Below are 26374 nucleotides of genomic sequence, written 5' to 3'. Positions count from 1 at the left end.
CAACCTCACATGAAGAGACAGACTGGCTGGACTGTTCATGACCATGAACAGACTGCAACAACAGCAACACTGGCAAGTGGCAACTGGGCAGTCAGTTATTTTCCATCCTCTTTCCCGCCGTTGTATGTTTGGCGCCAGAAATAGGTCTCGCGGACCAGTGAGTTTGCTCGATTGTTCGCGAAATTTACCTCAGTTTAGAGTGACTGAGCTGTGGACGATCGGATTACAAAGGCAGGTAATTTAGCTAGCTAGCTAGAATACCAAGCTATAACTAGTAAAACATTGAGAATAACTTGTTAGCTCTGGTAATCAACACGTTTTACTGCTAAATTACAGTACAGTAACGTACTGTAACGTAGCTAGCTAGCTACTGTGTTAGCTACTATGTATGCACCTACCTAGTGGGAGTTAGCTAGCTAAAATACTAACGCTAACGTTAGCTAGTTAACCAAAATAGTGAAATTAGCTACCTGTTGGCAAATTAACAGTTGATAATGATATTAACTAACTTCCCTATAATTCGAAGTTGTAGCTACAAGTTCTTAAATGCAAAGAACTTCGAGGGAAGACAGCTAAAATGAGTTCTTCGGAAGAGGTAAGTTGAAAAATGCCTAGCTAGTTTATCAGCTAAAGGTAGCTAGGTAGCATAGACAAAGATACTGATGATGGGACTAAAGGTTGACAAGAGAACAGGACTCCCACGGCTCTTTCGCCGGATCCTGCGGGTTTCTGTCAGGAATGAGATTCAAATTCTAGTCACGTTCCAGACAGGATCAAACAGTCCTCAGGAAAGGGCAGTACAATAACTTTAATAGTTATAAACTTAGTTTTTTGGGCGGAAATATGTAATGTGTGGAGTATTTCATAAAAGAAAAACAATAGTGTAGGCTATGCCTAATATAGTTTACTTCATAGAAATCGATAACAAAATAAATGGTTATTTCCCCTCTCCCCGTTCGCTCCAGTTGTAAATTGCCAACCTACTTCAGTTGCAGCCAAGGACCCATCACTAACATTAATATTAAACCCCCAAAAATATGTTTTAGCTAAATTTGATGGAGTTCAGTTGTCTTTGACAACAAAGGAACCAAATACATGGCTTGTAAAAAATGCTGAAGTTTAATCAAATAGGCTATCAAGCAGAGAGCGGAGAGGAACAAGCAGCCTGAAGCGGCATACTGTAATGTTAGCTGCTCTACTTCCTAACAACTTTACTGTCAAGCTCAATTGTTCGAGTATTTAACCAAACCGAGCCATCTGAGGTGAAGAGTGAAATAAAAATAGATTGACTTATGCAGTACTGCTGCTCGGTTATTTATTTTTTATTTTCATGTTGTAAATGTCAATGTGTTGTAAATGTTAATATGTGTGCACTGCTCATCTGCAGGCTACAGTTGTATGCCTGTGCTTAGCAGACCATCCTGCTGGGGTTTCTGTCCTCATCCTCCAGCCTTAGTCTATCTACATTTACGTAATTTATAGAATACGTCATAGGCCTACAATCAGCGCATTTAGCTAAAATAGGTAAGACAACCACATATCACAGTCGCATATTGCATTACTGAAATTATTCTCAATACACATTTCTGCGTTAAAAAATGAACACGGTATGGGAATGATCTTTATCGGGAAGGGACAGTAATATTCCAGAGATATAGAACTGTTGCAGGATCAGGACAGCACAGGAAAACAAATTACAGGACAAGACGGGACAGGAATTAATTTTCACTCCCATGTCAACCTCTAGATGGGACCACTTTAAAATAGAGAGATACAATTTAGCCATCTAGCTACGTAGCTACTGTATCTGATATGTTCAGGTGGTTTCTGCTTGTGTCATTTGTAACTGAGCCAACGTTATAGCTACACCTGCACACTCCCACTAGGATGATTTCCATGATTTGAAGACCTATTTCTCAAAGATTGAATGGACCCATCTTGTGAAATGTGAGAAAGTTCGGTACAGAAACTTGAAGAGGAACCACCTGGCTATGCTTACTATAGGTAAGTGTCCCAGATATAGCTGAACAGTGACAAAATTACATTTTAGCTAAGATATTATAACTTAACCCACAATAGTTTATCTGTGTCGCTTATAGTGGGAGCAAATGAAGCCTAGTCAGGGTTGCCAGGTCAAGCTGAAATTTCTTGCCCAATGAACACTCAAAACCCACAAGGGCTGAAAAGCAGGCTAAAAATGATTTTTTTTTGCAGCAAGGGAGGACATACCATATGTATCCAATAAACCCTTTTTACATAATGTTATCAAGCGAATTAAGAAGGAATATCAATGTGATATGTAACGACGTAGGCTAAGAAACAAATTATGTTTTCCATCAAAATAATAATTATTGTGAGGTTAAGAATAGGTGGCAAGAGAAAATATAATTTGCCCTTATTAAACTCACCAGATCATTTTCCAACAATGGATGTCAATTTAACTTGTTTTCACTGCTACGATTATTAAGCAATAAGGCCTGAGGAGGTGTGTTATATGGCCAATATACAACGGGTAACTGCTGTTCTTAGGACATATCCCTTAGCCATGGCATATTGGCCATATACCACAAACCCCTAAAGTGCCTTATTCAGATTCAGAAAACTTTAATGTCCTCAGAGAGGCAATTCATTTTGCAGCAGTCATAAAACATATCACATATTAAAAAAACAACAACAAAAAAATAGCAAAGGATGTTTACAAGCAAGTAGGCTGGGTAAGTGCAATTCCATACTTAAAGTGCAAGTGATGAAGGGTAATTAGTCCAACATTTTACTAAGCTGCAGAATTGCATTTGGAATAAAAGAGTACTTGGCCCTATTTTTTTTACCTTATGTAGTCTGTACCTGTGGCCAGAGGGAAGGAGCTGGAATTCAGGGTGGAGTGGGTGGGAATTTTATTCGCCTTCTGGAGGGCTCTGCCCAGGCGGAAAGATGACAGTTTTTGCTGTTGCTGCCCCATGATTTTTCTGCGAGTCCAGCCATATTCTAGGCATGTAGTCTCCAGATATACTATATATTCTAACAACATACTGTCCACAATGTCTATACACCCATCGCATACACAGTACCAGTCAACAAAAATTGGATACACCTACTCATTCAAGGGTTTTTCTTTATTTTTTTACTATTTTCTACATTGTAGAATAATAGTGGAGACATCAAAACTATGAAATAACACATACGGGATCATGTAGTAACCAAAAAAGTGTTAAACAAATCAAAATATATTTTATATTTGAGATTTTTCAAAGTAGCCACTCTTTGCCTTGATGACAGCTTTGCACACTCTTGGCATTCTCTCAACCAGTGCCCTGTGAACTGGCTCCAGCAGCTGTCAATATTAATGCTATTATAAACTGGTTACCAATGTAATTAGAACAGTAAAAATAATTGTTTTGTCATACCCGTGGTACACGGTCTGATATACCACTGCTTTCACAAATTAGCATTTAAGGTTCAAACCATCCAGTTTATAATTAAGCAATAAGGCCACGGCTAAGGGTTGTTCTTAGCGCGACGCAACGCAGAGTGCCTGGATACAGCCCTTAGCTGTGGTATATTGGCCATATACCACAAACCCCTGAGGTGCCTTATTGCTATTATAAACTGGTTACCAATGTAATTAGACCAGTAAAAATAAATGTTCAGGGCTTGAACCACCCAGTTTATAATTGTAAATAATTCAAATTTACGCATATGCACAACTAGATAAATCCGACAGGAGAGTTTGAGTGATGAAGTTGGACATAGGATCTCGAAATCTCTGCACGAAAACACTTCAAAAAACAAATGTTAGGCTATTTTCTGGCAATTGTGCTGTTATTATGTGCCAGATGTTAAGACTAAAAACCATTATAAATGGCATATTTGCGAGATTGACTTGTTATTTCAATAGGCATGGCTACTGACAAAAATCTGTGTTTATAATTACAATTCAACGTTGCCATGGTTTTCTGAGCTAGATGCAGGTAGCCTATAGTCCCAGATAGGATAACTAATTTCAGGGGAAAGTCCACAATGACATTGACATTAAATGTGGAGAATGATACATTTGCAATAGAGCTGTAACCTTGGTCACGATTGATAACTTCCAATTTAATTAACTAAACATGGGCATTCTGTCACGATTCCCACCGACGGTGGCGCCCCCTCCTGCTCGGGTGGCGCTCGGCGGTCGTCGTCACCGGCCTATTAGCTGCCACTGTTTCCCTTTTTTGTTTTCCCCCTGTTTGTGATTGTGTGCACCTGTTCTTAGCGGGGCTATTAGTGTTAGCTGGTCCGCTTGTTCATTGTGTGGGATTATTTTCCTGTTGTGCTTGGGTTTACACTTGTGCGTTTGTTTTTTGCGCCGCATGTTATTTCCCCTGTGTTTGGGACACATTATTTTGTGTGCGCATTATTTCGCTGTTTGGGGTGGCTTGTGTGTGCTCGCCTGTTGCAACTATTATAAGCCACTACCCTGTGCTCGCTGCTTCCTGCGTTTGATTCCTCACTACGACGCCTGAGCCTAACACATTCATAATTGCATAATAACACAAGGCTACAACAACAAACTGAAGTGATATACTATTTGTTATCTATCCATTTGCCAGCTCCAGGTAGGCTACACAAGTGGCACAAATTGATTTGGTATGATTCCAGTGATAGTCATTTCAACATATGTATTTTATCAAATGGTAGGATACAGTAGCCTACATGGCATCAAAAGTAATAGGCTACTTGATGGCCAACAGATGCAAATATATAATTCTCCACATTTAATGTCAATCTCAATGTGGACTTTTTCCCATAACAGAAGGACGCGAGGGAGTTCCATCATTTCCATTTCAAATTTCCACTCGTGCAGTGCTCGAGACCCAAGAACTGAGAATTCCTGTGTCACGGCTGTCAAAAGGAGAGGACCAAGGTGCAGCGTGTGTGTAGTTCCACATTTTATTTACTCTGTGAAACTATGCAATACATCAAATAACTGAATAGACAAAACAACAAACCGTGACGCAGAGGAGAAACAAACTACTCAAAAATAATCACCCACAAAACCCAGGAAGAAAAACCCCTACTTAAGTATGATCTCCAATTAGAGACAACGATGACCAGCTGCCTCTAATTGGAGATCATCCCAAACAAACCAACATAGAAATACAAAAACAAGAACCTAAGAACATAGAAATAGAACACATAGAATAAACCCCCCCTGTCACGCCCTGACCTACTCTACCATAGAAAATAACAGCTTACCATGGTCAGGACGTGACCGCCTGAAACCCTTTGCTTCTCTTGATACAGTTTTCCATAAGAAAAGTCGACATTAGAATGCATTTGCCCAATCTAAATAGTCTGCCTACAACTGGTAAAAAGTTGTGACTCTCAACCAGTGCTCTCAACACACACACCCCTCCGGCTCTCCCCCTCCCCACCACTCACCAGTAACAGCCTGCCGCACTGCCTGATCGTCAGCAGCTGCAGGTCACAGTGAATATATATATATATTTTTTAAGAGAAACACAATGGCGGCCATGTGGCAATTTAGAAGGAGCCCAAATAAACGCAACCCGCGGCCAATACATTTTCACCTGCGACATAGTTTTACAGGGAAATTGCAGACATGGCAACCCTGAGCATAGTGGCCAGAACAAGCAAGGAGGTGGGCAAAGCCAAGCAAGAGCTAGCGAGGTCTTATTGGCTTATTGTTGCATTTATTTGCATATTTCTGTTAGGGAATGACTGTGAATTTCTGGTGTGTACAAACTCAATTAGACTTTGCACTCCTAAACAATGTACTTTAAAAAAAAAAATGGTCAAAGCATCAGGTCTATAAAACTTAAGTGCACTGTGTTTGTAACAGATTAAAGTTTTGGGAACAGAAACATTTATTGAGATCAGATGTTTCGTCGATGAGTAAATGAGCAGAATGTGGGCCTAGTTTTTCACCTCATTCAATCCTCTCCTTCTAGACTCGACTTCCTATAACAACCATATTTGGTTGTGAGAAAAATGTTCTAAACAGATGCTTCAGAATTATAGCCCCTGTGATGTGTCTGTGTTACCCTCTTCTGACTGATTTTAGATTCATCACTATTACTTTGTTTTTTACTCCTGTCCTACTCCTGTATTGCGTCATGTCTCTACTGTGTGTTGTATTGAGCAGTGTCTCTACTACTGTAATATTTCTAAGCTGTGAAATACCTGTAATATAGAGGTTTCCTTTTTGGGGTGAATTTGAGTTGAGTTTCTTAAATTGGGTCTCTCTTGGCTCTGCTCAAAAGTGTGACATTGTTCTATAGTCGGTATAGTTTTGTTGCGTTTTGGGCTGTCATCATTAAATGATGGAACTTCCTCGTGTATTGAGCAGTGTCTACTGTGTGTTGTATTGAGCAGTGCCTCTACTATGTGTTGTATTGAGCAGTATCTCTGCTGTGTGTGCGAATGTGTCCCTCAGGGCTGAACTCCCCAGTACCTGCTTTTATGAGGAGAGGCAGACCTAAACTAGTGAACAATGCTCCGCTTCTCGCACCCAGTGACTCCGAGGAGGATGAGTGGACCCCTCGGCAGGAGAGATGCCCACCAGGTAGAGCTGTAGTAGTAAATGTGGATGTTATTAGAAGTATCATGTTAGTAGACTGGTAAGACCTACCCAGATACCGCTAGACTGGTAGGACCTACCCAGATACCACTAAGCTAGTTGACAGGTAGGACCTAACCAGATACCACTAGACTAGTAGACAGGTAGGACCTACCCAGATACCACTAGGCTAGTAGACTGGTAGGACCTACCCAGATACCACTAGGCTAGGGTAGTAGACTGGTAGGACCTACCCAGGTACCACTAGGCTAGTAGACAGGTAGGACCTACCCAGATACCACTAGGCTAGTAGACGGGTAGGACCTACACAGATACCACTAGGTTAGTAGACTGGTAGGACCTACCCAGATACCACTAGGTTAGTAGACAGGTAGGGCTAAAGGAGTGTAAGGTATGCTAAAATAAGTGAAATTGTCTGTGTTACTGCTAGGGCAAACCCATTTTGGTGATGTCTGGTATGTGGAGTCGTTCAGTGGTTTTTACCTGATTAAGTTCTATACCATTGGAAATTAATGTTGAAAGTTCCATTTATATTACTAAAACTTAAAATGATGCTGTTGCTGCTTAACCTGTTGGGGCTAGGGGGCAGTATTTTCACGGCTGGATAAAAAACGTACCCGATTTAATCTGGTTACTAATCCTACCCAGTAACTAGAATATGCATATACTTATTATATATGGATAGAAAACACCCTAAAGTTTCTAAAACTGTTTGAATGGTGTCTGTGAGTATAACAGAACTCAAATGGCAGGTCAAAACCTGAGAGATTCCTTTACTGGAAGTGGCCTGTCTGACCATTTCTGGAACTTCTTTGCCATCTCTATCTTTTACAAAGGATCTCTGCTCTAACGTGACACTTCCTACCGTCTTCCATAGGCGCTCAGAGCCCGGGAAAAAACGGAATGTCGTCATCCCAGCCCCAGGCTGAAACACATTATCGCCTTTCTCAAGTGGCCGATCAAGGGACTGTGGGCTTAGGCGCGTGACCTGGCCGCCCCCGTCTTTGAGATTTTTTTCCTCTGTTTGCCGAAAAGGAGATTCCCGGTCGGAATATTATCGCTTTTCTACGAGAAAAATGGCGTAAAAATTGAATTTAAACAGCGGTTGACATGCTTCGAAGTACGGTAAAGGAATATTTAGAATTTTTTTTTAACGAAATGCGCCATGCGTGCGACCGTTATTTACCATTTCGGATAGTTTCTGGAACGCACGAACAAAACGCCGCTATTCGGATATAACGATGGATTATTTGGGACCAAACCAACATTTGTTATTGAAGTAGAAGTCCTGGGAGTGCATTCTGACGAAGAACAGGAAAGGTAAGACCATTTTTCTTATAGTAAATCTGATTATGGTGAATGCTAAACTTGCTGGGTGTCTAAATAGCTAGCCCTGTGATGCCGGGCTATGTACTTAGAATATTGCAAAATGTGCTTCATCCGAAAAGCTATTTTAAAATCGGACATATCGAGTGCATAGAGGAGTTCTGTATCTATAATTCTTAACCTCTCTGGGCTAGGCAGGACGAAGTCGTCCCACCTACGTAACAGCCAGTTGAATCCTGTGGCGCGATTTTCAAAACCTTTGAAATACTATTACTTCAATTTCTCAAACATATGACTATTTTACAGCTATTTAAAGACAAGACTCTCGTTAATCTAACCACACTGTCCGATTTCAAAAAGGCTTTACAACGAAAGCAAAACATTAGATTATGTCAGCAGAGTACCAAGCCAGAAATAATCAGACACCCATTTTTCAAGCTAGCATATAATGTCACAAAAACCCAGAAGACAGCTAAATGCAGCACTAACCTTTGATGATCTTCATCAGATGACAACCCTAGGACATTATGTTATACAATACATGCATGTTTTGTTCAATCAAGTTCATATTTATATCAAAAACCAGCTTTTTACATTAGCATGTGACGTTCAGAACTAGCATACCCCCCGCAAACTTCCGGGGAATTCGCTAACAATTTACTAAATTACTCACGATAAACGTTCACAAAAAACATAACAATTATTTTAAGAATTATAGATACAGAACTCCTTTATGCACTCGATATGTCCGATTTTAAAATAGCTTTTCGGATGAAGCACATTTTGCAATATTCTCAGTAGATAGCCCAGGCATCACAGGGCTAGCTATTTAGACACCCACCAAGTTTAGCACACACAGATTTACTATAAGAAAAATGTTATTACCTTTGCTGTCTTCGTCAGAATGCACTCCCAGGACTTCTACTTCAATAACAAATGTTGGTTTGGTTCAAAATAATCCATAGTTATGTTCAAATATCCTCTGTTTTGTTAGTGCGTTCAAGACACTATCCGAATGGTAAATAAGGGTGATGCGCACGACGCATTTCGTGACAAAAACATTTCTAAATATTCCATTACCGTACTTCGAAGCATGTCAACCGCTGTTTAAAATCAATTTTTATGCAATTTTTCTCGTAAAAAAGCGATAATATTCCGACCGGGAATCTGTGTTTAGGTTCAAAGACGAAAGAAAATAAAAACATGGGGTCGACTTGTGCATGCGCCTCAGCCCATTGTCCTCTGATAGAGCACTTGCCAAAAGCGCTAATGTGTTTCAGCCTGGGGCTGGAATTACATCATTCAGCTTTTTCCCACCTCCTGAGAGCCTATGGGAGCCATAGGAAGAGTCACGTTACAGCAAAGATCCTCAGTCTTCAATAAACAGAGTCAAGAAGCTCAAGGAATGGTCAGAGAGGGCACTTCCTGTACATAATCTTCTGAGGCTTGTAGAAAACACTCTGAAGTTTCTAAAACTGTTTGAATGATGTCTGTGAGTATAACAGAACTCATATGGCAGGCAAAACCCTGAGAAAAATCCAACTAGGAAGTTGAAAATCTGAGGCTTGTAGTTTTTTAAATTGATTCCCTATTCAAACTACAGTGACTTAGGGGTCATTTTGCAGTTCCTAAGGCTTCCACTAGATGTCAACAGTCTTTAGAACGCTGTTACAGGCTTCTACTGTGACCTGGCCGTCAGCGGGAGGTGCTTTGTTTTTCCTTTCTGAAGACAAAGGATTTGTCCGGTTGGAATATTATCAAAGATGTATGATAAAAACATCCTAAAGATTGATGCTATACATCGTTTGACATGTTTCTACAAACTGTAGTATAACTTTTTGGACTTTTCGTCTCAACAAAATGCGTGAGCATGGCGCATTTGGATAACTCGTCTGAACGCGCAAACAAAAATGAGGTATTTGGACATAAATATGGAGTTTATCGAACAAAACAAACATTTATTGTGGAAGTGGGAGTCCTGGGAGTGCATTCCGACAAAGATCAGCAAAGGTAAGTGAAGATTTATAATACTATTTCTGACTTTTTGACTCCAGAACTTGGCGGGTAACTGTATAGCTTGCATTGATGGCTGAGCTCTGTACTCAGAATATTGAAAAATGTGCTTTCGCCGTAAAGCTATTTTGAAATCTGACACAGCGGTTGCATTAAGGAGTAGTATATTTATAATTCTTTCAATTACTGTTGTAAAGTTTATCAATGTTTTGATGAGTAATTTTGTAAATTGATGTCCTCATTCACCGGACGTTTTGGTGGCAATACATTTTCTGAACATCACGTGCCAATGTAAAATGGGGTTTTTGGATATAAATATGAACTTTATCGAACAAAACATACATGCATTGTGTAACATTGAGTCCTGGGAGTGTCATCTGATGAAGATCGTCAAAGGTTAGTGATTAATTTTAGCTGTATTTTTGGTTTTTGTGATGCCTCTCATTGCTTGGAAAATGGCTGTGTGGTTTTTTCTTGTGAAGTTGATGTCCTAACATAATCTAATGTTATGCTTTCGCCGTAAAGCCTTTTTGAAATCGGACCATGTGGTTGGATTAACAAGAGTCTTATCTTTAAAATGGTGTATAATACTTGTATGTGTGAGAAATTTTAATTATGAGATTTTTGTTGTTTTGAATTTGGCACCCTGCTATTTCACTGGCTGTTGAATAGTGTGTCCGGAAACTATCATCTCGAAAACACTTTTATTTTTTCTTTCAGTGAAATACGGAACCGGTCCGTATTTCATCTAACGGGTGGCATCCCTAAGTCTAAATATTCCTGTTACATTGCACAACCTTCAATGGTATGTCATAATTATGTAAAATTCTGGCAAATTAGTTCACAATGAGCCAGGCAATGAACGCAAGAGCAGTGACACAATTTCATGTTAGCAGGCAATAGTAACTAAATATGCAGGTTTAAAAATATATACTTGTGTATTGATTTTGAAGAAAGGCATTGATGTTTATGGTTAGGTACATTGGTGCAACGACAGTGCTTTTTTCGCAAATGCGCTTGTTAAATCATCACCCGTTTGTCGAAGTAGGCTGTGATTCGATGAGAAATTAACAGGCACTGCATTGATTATATGCAACGCAGGACACGTTAGATAAACTAGTAATATCATCAACCATGTGTAGTTAACTAGTGATTATGTTAAGATTGCTAGTTTTTTATAACATAAGTTTAATGCTAGCTAGCAACTTACCTTGGCTTCTCGCTGCCCTTGCATAACAGGTAGTCAGCCTGCCATGCAGGCTCCTCGTGGAGTGCAATGTAAGGCAGGTGGTTAGAGCGTTGGACTAGTAACCAGAAGGTTGCAAAAACGAATCCCCCCTGAACAAGGCGGTTAACCCCCGTTCATAGGCCGTCATTGAACATAAGAATGTGTTCTTAATCTGACTTGCCTAGTTAAATAACGGTGTAAAAAAATATGTATATATATTTTTAAATCGGTGGCCAAAAATACCGATTACCGATTGTTATGAAAACTTGAAATCGGCCCTAATTAATCGGCCACTCCGATTAATCGGTCGACCTCTAATGAGGTTGCACTATCAGGTATCAAGTTAAGACCCAGATGCAGACCGTGTCGAAGTAACAATGTTTATTACAGCAACCGGGGCAAAGGTACAGGACGGCAGGCATGCTCAAGGGCAGGCAGAGTGGTCAGGTACAGAGTCAAAAACCAGGAGAACAAGGGGGGACAAAGACTGGGGAAAAGCATGCACTGACACAAACCCGCTGGTTGACTTGACAAACAAGACGAACTGGCAACAGACAAACAGAGAACACAGGTATAAATACACAGGGGAAGATGGGCGACACCTGGAGGGGGGTGGAGACAATCACAACGACAGGTGAAACAGATCAGGGTGTGACGTGCACTTCCTGTTAAAACTAACACAGCTCAAAAACATTGCATCTGGGAATAATGTGTATATCACTGGTTAGACAATTTGTAGAAGACAGCTAGCTACATTTTTATTAAAGTGGGTCGCCAACACGGTAAGTGTAACATAATGCTTTTTTTGTTAATCACTTTCATCGATATCATGCTGAAATAAATAGAAAAAGGGGCAAACTCTTGGGTTGTAGCATTGTTAAAAGTAACACTATTCAAAGTCCACATGGAAACTTTGCAGGTAGCCTAGCTGTTAACCTCTTACATCTAGACATTCCGCTAGCGGAACACCTGCTCCAATATCCAATGATAGGCGTGGCGCGAATTACAAATTCGTCAAAAATCCAAAAACTTCAATTTTTCAAACATATGACTATTTTACACCATTTTAAAGACAAGACTCTCCTTTATCTAACCACACTGTCCGATTTCAAAAAGGATTTACAGCGAAAGCAAAACATTACATTATGTCAGCAGAGTACCCAGCCAGAAATAATCAGACACCCATTTTTCAAGCTAGCATATAATGTCACAAAAAACAAAACCACAGCTAAATGCAGCACTAACCTTTGATGATCTTCATCAGATGACACGCCTAGGACATTATGTTATACAATACATGCATGTTTTGTTCAATCAAGTTCATATTTATATCAAAAACCCGTTTTTTACATTAGCATGTGACGTTCAGAACTAGCATTCCCACCGAACACTTCCGGTGAATTTACTAAATTACTCACGATAAACGTTCACAAAAAACATAACAATTATTTTAAGAATTATAGATACAGAACTCCTTTATGCACTCGCTATGTCCGATTTTAAAATAGCTTTTCGGTGAAAGCACATTTTGCAATATTCTGAGTAGATAGCACGCCATCACAGGCTAGCTATTTTGACACCCACCAAGTTTGACCCTCACCAAACTCAGATTTACTATTAGAAAAGTTTGATTACCTTTCCTGTTCTTTGTCAGAATGCACTCCCAGAACTTCTACTTCAATAACAAATGTTGGTTTGGTTCAAAATAATCCATAGTTATATCCAAATAGCGGCGTTTTGTTCGTGCGTTCAAGACACTATCCAAGGGTGACGAAGGGTTACGCGCCCGACGCGTTTCGTGACAAAAAAATTTGAAATATTCCATTACCGTACTTCGAAGCATGTCAACCGCTGTTTAAAATCAATTTTTTACATTTTTTAAATCAATCAATTAAAAAAGCGATAATATTCCGACCGGGAGTCGTGGTTTTCGTTCAAAGACGAAAGAATAAAAACATGGGGTCGCCTCGTGCATGCGCCTCCAGTCTCTGTTCTCTGATCGACCACTATCAAAATGCGCTAATGTTTTTCAGCCAGGGCCTGCAAAGCCACCATTCAGCTTTTTACCGCCTTCTGAGAGCCTATGGGAGCCGTAGGAAGTGTCACGTAACAGCAGAGATCCCCTGTTTTGGATAGAGATGATCAAGAAGGCCAAGAAATGGTCAGACAGGGTACTTCCTGTACAGAATCTTCTCAGGTTTTGGCCTGCCAAATGAGTTCTGTTATACTCACAGACACCATTCAAACAGTTTTAGAAACTTTGGAGTGTTTTCTATCCAAAGCTAATAATTATATGCATATTCTAGTTTCTGGGCAGGAGTAATAATCAGATTAAATCGGGTACGTTTTTTATCCGGCTGTGAAAATACTGCCCCCTATCCATAAAAGGTTAATAAGAGTGTGGGGCCAATAACTGAAAGGTTGCTGGTTCAAGTCCACAAGCCAACTACGTGAAAAATCTCTCTGTGCTCTTGAGCAAGGCACTACCCTAATTGTTCCTGTAAGTCGCTCCGGATAAGAGTGTCTGCTAAATGACCCCGTGTGTGTGTATATGTGTGTGCATATATATATAGCAAAAGCTCGGGTTGCCCAGCCCGGCGAAGATACAATCTTCGGCAAAATCATTCGCAAGGAGATTCCTGCAAAAATATTATTTGAAGTATGTTAGGATGAAAGTAATGAAGCAAACTCACAGATTTGTTCAGTAATCACATTTTATATACAGTGGGGAGAACAAGTATTTGATACACTGCCGATTTTGCAGGTTTTCCTACTTACAAAGCATGTAGAGGTCTGTAATTTTTATCATAGGTACACTTCAACAGTGAGAGACGGAATCTAAAACAAAAATCCAGAAAATCACATTGTATGATTTTTAAGTAATTAATTTGCATTTTATTGCATGACATAAGTATTTGATACATCAGAAAAGCAGAACTTCATATTTGGTATAGAAACCTTTGTTTGCAATTACAGAGATCGTACGTTTCCTGTAGTTCTTGACCAGGCTTGCACACACTGCAGCAGGGATTTTGGCCCACTCCTCCATACAGACCTTCTCCAGATCCTTCAGGTTTCGTGGCTGTCGCTGGGCAATACGGACTTCCAGCTCCCTCCAAAGATTTTCTATTGGGTTCAGGTCTGGAGACTGGCTAGGCCACTCCAGGACCTTGAGATGCTTCTTACGGAGCCACTCTTTAGTTTCCCTGGCAGTGTGTTTCGGGTCGTTGTCATGCTGGAAGACCCAGCCACGACCCATCTTCAATGCTCTTACTGAGGGAAGGAGGTTGTTGGCCAAGATCTCGCGATACATGGCCCCATCCATCCTCCCCTCAATACGGTGCAGTCGTCCTGTCCCCTTTGCAGAAAAGCATCCCCAAAGAATGATGTTTCCACCTCCATGCTTCACGGTTGGGATGATGTTCTTGGGGTTGTACTCATCTTTCTTCTTCCTCCAAACACGGCGAGTGTAGTTTAAACCAAAAAGCTCAATTTTTTTCTCATCAGACCACATGACCTTCTCCCATTCCTCCTCTGGATCATCCAGATGGTCCAGAGGAGAAACTTCAGATGGGCCTGGACATGCGCTGGCTTGAGCAGGGAAATTTAAGACGGGCCTGGACATGCGCTGGCTTGAGCAGGGGGACCTTGCATGCGCTGCAGGATTTTAATCCTTGACGGCCTAGTGTGTTACTGATGGTTTTCTTTGAGACTGTGGTCCCAGCTCTCTTCAGGTCATTGACCAGGTCCTGCCGTGTAGTTCTGGGCTGATCCCTCAACTTCCTCATGATCATTGATGCCCCATTAGGTGAGATCTTGCATGGAGCCCCAGACCGAAGGTGATTGACCATCATCTTGAACTTCTTCCATTTTCTAATAATTGCGCCAACAGTTCTTGCCTTCTCACCAAGCTGCTTGCCTATTGTCCTGTAGCCCATCCCAGCCTTGTGCAGGTCTACAATTTTATCCCTGATGTCCTTACACAGCTCTCTGGTCTTGGCCATTGTGGAGAGGTTGGAGTCTGTTTGATTGAGTGTGTGGACAGGTGTCTTTTATACAGGTAATGAGTTCAAACGGGTGCAGTTAATACAGGTAATGAGTGGAGAACAGGAGGGCTTCTTAAAGAAAAACTAACAGGTCTGTGAGAGCCGGAATTCTTACTGGTTGGTAGGTGATCAAATACTTATGTCATGCAATAAAATGCAAATTAATTACTTAAAAATCATACAATGTGACTTTCTGGATTTTTGTTGTAGATTCCTTCTCTCACAGTTGAAGTCTACCTATGATACAAATTACAGACCTCTACATGCTTTGTAAGTAGGAAACACTGCCGATTTTGCAGGTTATCAAATACTTGTTCTCCCCACTGTATATATATTGGTTAGCTGAGAACCTGTACAAAGCTTCTATCTAGACTGTGGCCAGCAACATTTTAAAAGAATTCCACGAATTATCAGTGCCATTTGAGAAAGAAAATGGTAACGACCCCAGCGTGTATTAACAAAATCAACAGTATAAAACCAAAGATATTAATCTGTTATATATTTGATCAAATACATGATCTTTTGTCATTGTGTGGACTGTAAACATTTATACTAACATTACCAATCTGAGGTAAAAAGGAAGTGTATTTTCCCCCAATTTGATGTTAAAATGTGGGGTGTAAAGTAGTAACCTCTTCATAAAAAGTAGTGTAACATACATTAATTAGATATGGCAAAATGGTTCAATATCTGATGTTAGGATGATAGTAATGAAGCAAACTCACAGATTTGTTCAGTAATCACATTTCTCACTAGTTTAACCATTTTAGAGTTAAAACATGTTTTCCTGAACACAATTTAACCTGGCGCTTTAGACTAGAGCGTCCAAAGGATCTGCTGCAAGCTGAACGTTAGACGTCCCTAATAGAAGAGGTCTGTTAGTGGCCAGGTAAGGCTTATATTAGTTCTCTGATCTGTCCCCACAGCACCACGGAGCTTCCGACCCCCAACCAGGAGACCAGCAGTGTCTCGGGGAGTACCTCAGCCTGACAATCCTGCTACACCTTCAGTACAGGTAAGTGTTTTGTAAAAAATACCTGCACAGGTAACTGTTTTTTAAAATACCTGCACAGGTGCATACTATTATATCTGGTGAGTTTTTGTTTCTCTTCAGCACTACACTAGCAGATACTTGTGCTCTCAAGGCGCTATGAAGTGTGAACCAATGAATTAAATTATGATGCCTTCAGAAAGTATTCATTCCCCTTCACTTATTCCACATTTTGTTGTTTTATAGCCTTAATTCAAAATTGATTAAATATATTTTTTTCTTACCCATCTACACACAATATCCCTTAATGATGAAGTGAAAACATGTTTTTAGAAATGTTAGCAAATGTATTGAAAAGGGAAACCGAAATATTCCATTTACATAAGGATTCACAGCTGTGAGTCTTTCTGGGTAAGTGTCTAAGAGCTTTGCATACCTGGATTGTACTATATTTGCCCATTCTTAAATTCTGTCAATTTGATTGTTGATCATTGCTAGACAGCCATTTCCAAGTCTTGACATAGATTTTTCAAGCCTTTTTTTTAAAAGTCAAAACTAACTAGGCCACTGGAACATTCAATGTTTTGGTAAGCAAATCCAGTTTAGATTTTGTGACGCCCTGATCTGTTTCACCTGTCCTTGTGCTTGTCTCCACCCCCCTCCAGGTGTCGCCCTTCTTCCCCACTTATCCCCTGGGTATTTATACCGGTGTTTTCTGTCTGTGTGCCAGTTCATCTTGTTTGTTCAAGTCAACCAGCGTTTTGTCTCCGCTCCTGCTTTTCCCCAGTGTCTCTTTTTCTCGTCCTCCTGGTTTTGACCCTTGCCTGTACTGACCCTGGGCCTGTCTGCCGTCCTGTACCTTGGCCCCACTACTCTGGATTATTGACCCCTGACTTGGCCTGTCGTTTGCCTGCCCCTGTTGCAATAAACATTGTTACTTCAACACAGCCTGCACTTCGGTCTTACCTGAAACCTGATAGTACAAACTGGCCATGACTGACCCAGCAGACCAGCTCTGCAACGCCATCACCTCCCAAGGAGCCCTCATTGGTAGACACGAGGAGTTGCTTTGTGGTCTGATGGAAGGGTTCCAGGACGTGGCCGACCGTCACGACCTAGCATTGGACGCTTTGCGGGAGCAATTCCGTGGGTTGCCTACCACGACAGTAACCTCCCAGCCCCTCAGTAACCCAGCTGGTAACAGCGCCATCACCCCGGTTTCCCGGGAATCCCGCTTACCTCCCCTGGAGCGCTACGATGGAGATTCCAGAACCTGCTGGGCCTTTCTCTCCCAGTGCTCCCTCGTTTTCGAGCTGCAGCCACCTTTGTTCCCCTCGGTCCGCTCGAAGATGGCGTACATTATTACGCTGATGTGCGGGAGGGCACTCCCCTGGGCCACGGTGGTGTGGGAGCAACAATCCGCCATCTGCCTCAGTCTGGAGGTATTCGATTGCAGTGCCAATTGCTCACTCAAGGATCCCATTTGCATCTGATGAACTCCGGGAGTCCCCGAGAGGATCAGAGCTTACCCGAGTTCCTCCAAGAGCCTCCGAAGACTGCCAATTTGCCCTTTCCCGAGCCGCAGCAGCTCGGCCGGGCTAGGCTGTCTCCAGCCGAATGCGTACGCACACTTAACACCCAGAGTTGTCTGTGTTGCGGTACTGCCGGTCATTGTGTCTACCAGTCCCTTCAAGAGACCTAGCTCATGGGTAGGATTGAGTACTCTGGTGGGTCTTAAAGATAATGTTGCTTCTCCCCCTACTCGCCCCCCTCTCCATGCCACCCTGCTGTGGGGCGACCAGTCCAAGTCTCTCCAGATACTCATCGACTCGGGTGGCCGATATGAGTCTAATGGATGTTACCCTGGCATCCGAGCTGGGCATCCCCACTCAACCCCTCTCTGTTCCCATGGATGTTAGAGTGCTGGGCGGGTGCTCTACAGTCGTGGCCAAAAGTTTTGAGAATAACAAATATTAATTTTCACAAAGTCTGCTGCCTCAGTTTGTATGATGGCAATTTGCATATACTCCAGAATGTTATGAAGCGTGATCAGATGATTTGCAATTAATTGCCAAGTCCCTCTATGCCGTGCAAATGAACTGAATCCCCCCGAAAAACATTTCCACTGCATTTCAGCCCTGCCACAAAAGGACCAGCTGACATCATGTCAGTGACTCTCTCGTTAACCTTTTACGGCTAGGGGTTCCGCAAGCAGAACGTTTCGACAACATCCGGTGAAATGGCAGAGCGCGAAAATAAAAAAATAAATATTAGACATTTTTAACTTTCATACATTCACAAGTGTAATACACCAAATTAAAGCTTAACTTCTTGTTAATCTAGCCACCATGTCAGATTTTAAAAAGGCTTTAGGGCGAAAGCAAACCATGCTATTATCTGAGGACAGCACCCCATCAAACAAACACATGACAATCATAATTCAACCCGCCAGGCGCGACACAAAACTCAGAAATAACGATATTATTCATGCCTTACTTTTGAAGATCTTCTTCTGACACAATATGTCCCATAAACATCATAAATGGTCCTTTTGTTCGATAAATTCCGTCGTTATATCTCCAAAATGTCCATTTATTTGGCGCGTTTGATTCAGAAAAACACCGGTTCCAACTCGCGCAACATGACTACAAAATATCTAATAAGTTACCTGAAATCTAGATCCACATAGAAAACCCATTGAAAATACTGTCACCTCAATAACAAAAAAAATCCTGGATGGTTTGTCCTCGGGGTTTCGCCTGCCAAATAAATTCAGTTATTCTCACAGACATTATTTTTAACAGTTTTAGAAACTTTAGAGTTTTCTATCCAAATCTACCAATTATATGCATATCCTAGCTTCTGGGCCTGAGTAGCAGGCAGTGTACTTTGGGCACGCTTTTCATCCAAAATTCCAAATGCTGCCCCCTATCCTAAAAAAGTTAACACAGGTGTGAGTGTTGGCGAGGACAAGGCTGGAGATCACTCTGTCATGCTGATTGAGTTCGAATAACAGACATAACGCTTTGTATTCAGGACATGAAGTACATTTATTTGCCATATTACTCTTACTTTAATGCCATGTTGGATGTTTTGGAATCTTTTTTTTTTATTCTGTAGAGGCTTCCGTATTTTCTCTGTCATTTAGGTTAGTATTGTGGAGTAACTATATTGAACAAAAATATAAACATGCAACAGTTTCAAACATTTTGCAGAATGACAGTTCATATAAGGAAATCAGTCAATTAAAATGTATAAATTAGTCCTTAATCTATGGATTTTACATGGCTGGGCAGGGGCGCAGCCTAGTGTGGGCCTGGGAGGGCATAGGTCCACCCACTTGGCAGCCAGGCCCACCCAATCAGAATTAGTTTTTCACCACAAAAGGGCTTTATTACAAACATAAATACTCTTCAAATGAACATCAAATTCTCTGGCAACAGTGCTGATGGATATTCCTACAGTCAGCATGCCAATTGCATGCTCTCTCAAAGCTTGACACATCTGTGGCATTGTGTTGTGACACGACGGCGCATTTAGAGTGGCCTTTTTGTTGTCCCCAGCACAAGGTGCACCTGTGTAATGATTATGCTGTTTAACTCACTTCTTGATATGCCACACCTGTGACGTGGATGGATTATCTTGACAAAGGGTAAAATGCTCACAAACGGGTGTAAACAAATTTGTGCACAACATTTGAGAGAAATCAGCTTTTTGTGCGTATGGAACATTTCTAAGCTGTGAAATGTTTCCATCCCCTCTGGCAACTGAGTTAGGAAGGATGCCTGTCTTTGTAGTGACTGGGTGTATAGCTACACCATCCAAAGTGTAATTAATAACTTCACCATGCACAAAGGGATATTCAATGTCTTATTTTTTTTTACCCATCTACCAATAGGTGCGCTTCTTTGCGAGGCACTGGAAAACCTCGCTGGTGTTTGTGGTTGAAGCTGTATTTGCAATTCACTGCTCGACTGAGGGACCTTACAATTATCTGTATGTGTGGGGTAAAGAGATGCGGTACTAATTCAAAAATCATGTTAAACACTTATTCTACCACCATGCAACTTCTGTGACTTGTTAAGCACATTTTTACTCCTGAACTTATTTAAGCTTCCCGTAACAAAGGGGTTGAATACTTAAGACATTTCAGCTTTTCATTTTTAATTAATTTGTGAACATGTTCAAAAACCTTAACGTTATGGGGTATTTTGTGTGTGTGTGTGTGTGTGTGTGTGTGTGTGTGTGTGTGTGTGTGTGTGTGTGTGTGTGTGTGTGTGTGTGTGTGTGTGTGTGTGTGTGTGTGTGTGTGTGGGCCAGACACCAAAACTACATTTTAAATTCAAATGTGGAAAAAGGCAAGGGGTGTGAGTACTTACACTGTGTATCAGGTTCTGTAGGAAATTGCCACACTGTAGATGAAGAGGGTTGCCGGCTCTGTCTAGTTATCATTGTGATATTTGTCATAACGCCCAGCCCCTCAGTGGTGAGGAGGCAGGACCCAGTAATATGGGGACAGAACCACCCCAGCCATTCCTGGAGGAGCTGACTGAAAAAGTGGTCTTCCTCAGAGACGGCAGCACAGCAGACACACACAGTGGAGATCAGGAGGGGCTAGGAGACAAGGTGTGTGTTACTGTCATACACACAACACAACACACAATCTTTTCATTAATGATGCTACAAAACAAAGGCCAAGTGATGACACACAGACCCAGTGGTCAGTTTGAACCCTCCTCTCTCTTTCCAGGAGGGTCAGAGTGAAGCAACCTCCAGCACCAGTGGAGGGGAGACAGAGCGTTCCACTCAGGGAGGAGGGGCAGACACCCCAGCTCTCACTCAGAGGGGGACTCCCTTGTTGCACCCCAAACCATCAACCTCAGGTAACAGGGACAGACATGAATAGACTGTTAAGAGTTTGACTTAAGATTTTATTTGGTCTGAGAGAAAGATGGGGCACATTGACTTAAGTGTGCGTGTGCATTGTCTGCACCAGGTCTGTCTAAGAGAGAGTGGCTGGAAAGGCAGAAAGCACTGAACACATACAAGCGCGGTAGAAACCTGAGAGACAGACCAAGAATCACTTACACAGAGGAGGAGGTCCCCAAAGATGACCACTACCTCTGTGAGTCATGTAATCTTTCTCTCTCAACCACTCTGGTGTTTTACATTTTGAATGCGTCTTCATCATGATAACTGATGTTTAACATGTTCTGTTTATCTTTCTCTCTCTCAGACTGTGAGGACTGCAAGTCTTTCTTCATGGAGGAGTGTGAGCTCCATGGTCCTGCCTTCTTCGTCCCTGACATCCCTGTCCCCTTAGGAGCCCCTGATAGGGCCAGACTCACCCTGCCATCCGGCCTGGAGGTCAGGACATCCGGCATCCCTGAAGCAGGACTGGGTGTGTTCAACCAAGGAAACACTGTGCCTGCAGGAGCCCACTATGGACCTTATGAAGGAGAGATCACAGACAAGGACCAGGCCATGGAGAGTGGATACTCCTGGGTGGTGAGAGGAGTGTGTGTGTCATTGCACTGTGCTTACATTTTTCCCAACCTGATCAAAACTGTAAATATGAATTGTTGTTTTCCTCAGATCTACAAGAGCAGACACTGGGACGACTACATTGATGCTGGGAGAGACACTCACTCCAATTGGATGAGGTGAGCAACACTGAAGCGCAGAGGAAGTCTCACAGTCCTCTTCCTCTTGTTTCTCTCTAAGTACGGAGGAAGTCTCACGGTCCTCTTCCTCCTTCTGTTTCTGTACCTACCTACCTGTCTCTATTTGATAGCTGATAATCTTAATGTATTTCTTGAACATTATTAACCCTCTACTTCTCTCTCAGGTATGTGAACTGTGCTCGTAGTGAAGAAGAACAGAATCTGGTGGCCTTCCAGTACAGAGGAGGGATTCTGTACCGCTGCTGTAAGCCCATAGCTGTTGGAGAGGAGCTGTTGGTTTGGTACGGAGGGGAGTACGCCAGAGACCTGGGCATTGTCTTCGACTACCTCTGGGACAAAAAGAGCTCTGCTAAAGGTACTTTACTCTCTCCCCTTAACCTCCTCTCTTCATCCCCTTCTCTCTTCCTCTGGAACAACACGAGCACTGCCCTTGCTACATCCTCCTCAGTTCACTCCTCTTACATTCATTTTATTTACTTCATATTACATAATTATTACTTATTTCTCAATTGAAACTCATCATTGATGTTAAATATATTTTGTGTTGTGTATTATCATACTGGTCCTGAGTTCTCTGTTCATGTCAGGTGTGTTAGAAAAATAATGATTATGCACGTTGTGAACTTGATTTAATTACTATTTCTCTCTCCCCTCCATCTCTCACAGATGTGAACGTTGAGTCTTTCCAGATCTTCTCGTGCTCTGGCTGTCCGCTCTCCTTCACCTCTCAGATCTTCCTCCTCAAGCACATAAAGAGATGTCACCATGATGAGTATGTCAGACTGTTGAGGAGTGGAGAGATCAGATCAGAGAATCTCATGTCCTCCAGCAGCTCACAACACCATGGAAGCACTACAGGTTCATTCAACCCAGCTCCCACCAGGAAACAGAGAGAGACGGACAAGCCACGACCACACCGTTGTTCTCAGTGTGGGAAGAGCTTCACAACAGGGAGAAATCTCATCATACACCAGCGCATTCACACAGGAGAGAAGCCGTTTCACTGCTCTCAGTGTGGGAGGAGCTTCAGTCGGTCAGGACATCTAAAGACACACCAGCGCATTCACACAGGAGAGAAGCCGTTTCACTGCTCTCAGTGTGGGAAGAGCTTCAGTCAGTCAGGAGACTTAAAGACACACCAGCGCATTCACACAGGAGAGAAGCCGTTTCACTGCTCTCAGTGTGGGAAGAGCTTCAGTCAGTCAGGAGACTTAAAGACACACCAGCGCATTCACACAGGAGAGAAGCCGTTCACTGCTCTCAGTGTGGGAGGAGCTTCAGTCAGTCAGGACCACACCAGCGCATTCACACAGGAGAGAAGCCGTTTCACTGCTCTCAGTGTGGGAAGAGCTTCAGTCAGTCAGGAACTCTAAAGAAACACAAGTGTTCTAAAAAGAGTAAAGAACTTTAGATTTCTCTTTGGGACGGTGATGTAACACTGATAGAACATTACACTTACATCACTGTTACAAGAAATATAAAAGATGAATTATTTTGATATCAATTATGGTATTCGTGGAACTTTCAACTAACTGTTTTTTTTAAAATTTGTTAGGCATAAATGTATGAATTGTATTTTATGGTATGAACAATGAAATTTTACATAAATGTTATATGTGTAAATACTAACGACAGTCTTTATTAAACTGAAATGTATACCTTCCAAGTTATAAACATGTGATAATAAAATACACCTTTTGTGTTAGTCTTGTGTAATTAGTGTCAGATATTAACAACTCACCCAGAGGAGGATTCAGTAATCTTCATCCTAATCATTCCATTAATTCACTTTTAATTTCCTGATGATGATGTGCACTCCATAAGTACATTTATACTTTGATGATCCATGTTTACTAGAAGCCTAACTGGGCGGGAATGGCCAAGGAACTGACCAGTGTGTAACCCAGGATGGAGATAGTCATTTCATTTGACCATGAATTCAATGAATATAAACCATTTAAGAACACCTATAATATTTCAAATAAAAAACACTTGAATAGACACAAGAGGGCTGCTGCTATATGGCAGATTAGCATTTGATTAGCTCTCAAGTAATTCCTAGTTATAGTCCAGTTCCCGGATTCAAGGACCAGGTCCAAAACTGGCCCCTACTCCAGTCCTACAGTACACCCAACAGCCCAACTCCAGTCCTACAGTATCCCCAACAGCCCAACTCTAGTCCTCCAGTACACCCAACAGCCCAACTCTAGTCCTACAGTACACCCAACAGCCCACGTCTAGTCCTCCAGTATCCCCATCAGCCCAACTCCAATCCTCCAGTACCCCCATCAGCCCAACTCCAGTCCTCCAGTACCCCCATCAGCCCAACTCCCAATCTTCCAGTACCCCCAACAGCCCAACTCCCGTACCCCCATCAGCGTGTGATGAATACAACAGGTGTATGGCTTTACCTTGAAATTACGACCCTTCCCAATGACAAAAAATGTAACTATTAACACGAGGAAATCGGTGCGCAAGAATGACGTTATATACAGGGAGCACGGGAGGTTGGTTCTCACCTTAATTGGGGAGGATGGACTCATGGTAATGGCTGGAGCGGAATGAGTAAAATGGTAACATACATAAAACACACGGCCGTCCTCCCCTCTGTAGCCTCCTGTGACAGGGAGAAGCAGTACCAGGTCAATGTGCAGGGGTACGAGGTATTTGAGGTAGAAATGTACATAAAGGCAGAGTAAAGTGACTAAGCATCAGGACAGATAATAAGAGTAAAATGAAGAACAGCAACAGCATATGATGAGTGTAAACGTGTGTGTGTGTGCGTGTGTGTATAGGTCTGTTGGCAGCATTTGTGGATTGAGGAAACATGTAACGGTTTTGACCTGCCAGGTAGGTCGTGCCTACCAGAGAAAATATTGATTTGCCCAGTGGAAAATCACTGCACATACACCTAATTTCCTGACAGGATTGGCTCCTGTTCTGTGGCCATATTAAGTGTTTCAGAGTAGCAGTGCTGATTCTATAGATCATAATGAATTCTTTTAGATCATAATGAATGTGACTACATGGACTTGGGGGGAGCTGTATATAGTATGCTCACTGTTATTTTTCTACCATATCTTATTTTTTTGTATTACATTGTTATTGATTACTACATTGTTGGGTTTAGAGCTTGCAAGAAAGGCATTTCACTGTACTTGTGCACTTGACATTAAAACTTAAAAGTTGAAACCTGATCCTAGATCAGCACTCTTACTCTGAGGCGCTTGATACATATGACCCCCTAGTCAGGAATGGGTCCAGGGTAAGCCTATATTGAGCTTGGGAGAGAGGGAAGGAGAGATAGATACAGGGTAGAGAAAGGAGAGGAATGGACAGAGAACCAGAGAGATGAGAGAGGAATGGGCAGAGAACCAGAGAGATGAGAAAGGGGATTGGGCAGAGAACCAGAGAGATGAGAGAGGAATGGGCAGAGAACCAGAGAGATGAGAGAGGGGAATGGGCAGAGAACCAGAGAGATGAGAGAGGGGAATGGGCAGAGAACCAGAGAGATGAGAAAGGGGATTGGGCAGAGAACCAGAGAGATGAGAGAGGGGAATGGGCAGAGAACCAGAGAGATGAGAGAGGAATGGGCAGAGAACCAGAGAGATGAGAGAGGGGAATGGGCAGAGAACCAGAGAGATGAGAGAGGGGAATGGGCAGAGAACCAGAGAGATGAGAAAGGGGATTGGGCAGAGAACCAGAGAGATGAGAGAGGAATGGGCAGAGAACCAGAGAGATGAGAGAGGGGAATGGGCAGAGAACCAGAGAGATGAGAGAGGGGAATGGGCAGAGAACCAGAGAGATGAGAGAGGAATGGGCAGAGAACCAGAGAGATGAGAGAGAGGAATGGGCAGAGAACCAGAGAGATGGAATTGAGTAAAAAGGTTAGAGAAATAACAATGAGTTCCAGTGTTGTTCCAGCAGGGCTGTCTGCTGAACAAGCTGGGTGGCTCTATAGTACCATGGCTGGATTAGACTGGGCTATAGCAGAACACAGCCATACAGGGCCAAGGTGTGTGTGTGTGTGGGTGTGTGTGTGTGTGTGTGTGTCTCGCCCTGTCCCATCGTGCCTTGGTTCATCTGAGTGGCGTCTGCCATTACTGCTGTGTCTGAGGGTTTCAGGATACGTCCCAAATGGCACCTTATTCCCTACACAGTGCACTACTTTTAACCAGAGCCCTGTGGAACTTGGTTAAAAGTAATGCACTATGTAAGGCATAGGATGCCATTTGGGACACGAGCTTAAACTGACATTGTGTCAACATGATTTATCCCTATATTTAGACTGTATGAATCACAGCAACCTCCAAGCATGATCTCTTTCATTCAACCTTGTTGGTTTTGAATTTAACAGCAGGTTATGCAATTTAATGAGATAAGGAGGGAGAAGGGAGAGCGAGAGGGAGTGAGGGGAGAGAGAGAGGATTGAGATTGAGAGGGATAGATGGGGTAGAGACAGAGGGAGTGAGGGGGGACAATGAGAGCGATATAGAGGGGAGA

General features: G+C 42.2%; 1 protein-coding gene across 2 annotated transcripts; it reads left to right on the top strand.

Moving 5' to 3' along the window:
- Window positions 1–139: 139 nt before the first annotated feature.
- On the top strand, window positions 140–23445 carry LOC106605487 (histone-lysine N-methyltransferase PRDM9). 2 transcript variants are annotated; one of them, XM_045717907.1, is made up of 13 exons: window positions 140–235; window positions 527–595; window positions 1887–2004; window positions 6440–6568; window positions 16123–16211; window positions 20664–20813; window positions 20938–21070; window positions 21184–21312; window positions 21424–21695; window positions 21783–21850; window positions 22036–22226; window positions 22538–23094; window positions 23169–23445. In XM_045717907.1, exons 2-13 carry the CDS (start codon window positions 578–580, stop codon window positions 23280–23282), a joined length of 1968 nt encoding a protein of 655 aa, XP_045573863.1. In that variant the 5' UTR covers window positions 140–235; window positions 527–577; the 3' UTR covers window positions 23283–23445. The 2 variants fall into 2 exon arrangements, with proteins under 2 accessions (XP_045573863.1, XP_045573862.1); XM_045717906.1 differs by lacking the exon at window positions 527–595 and having other exon boundaries at window positions 166–235; window positions 22538–23026; window positions 23185–23445.
- Window positions 23446–26374: the final 2929 nt, after the last annotated feature.

Source organism: Salmo salar, chromosome ssa05 (assembly GCF_905237065.1).
Source record: "Salmo salar chromosome ssa05, Ssal_v3.1, whole genome shotgun sequence".
NCBI classification, from domain to species: domain Eukaryota; kingdom Metazoa; phylum Chordata; class Actinopteri; order Salmoniformes; family Salmonidae; genus Salmo; species Salmo salar.
The sequence above is the reverse complement of the archived record's forward strand: the minus strand, read 5'-3'. Positions and strand labels throughout refer to the sequence as shown.

Coding starts and splice junctions, on each gene's coding strand:
- LOC106605487 (XM_045717907.1), top strand. Junction 20,814..20,937: donor AGGAGGGGCTAGGAGACAAG/GTGTGTGTTACT, acceptor CTCTCTTTCCAG/GAGGGTCAGAGTGAAGCAAC. Junction 21,851..22,035: donor ACTCACTCCAATTGGATGAG/GTGAGCAACACT, acceptor CTTCTCTCTCAG/GTATGTGAACTGTGCTCGTA.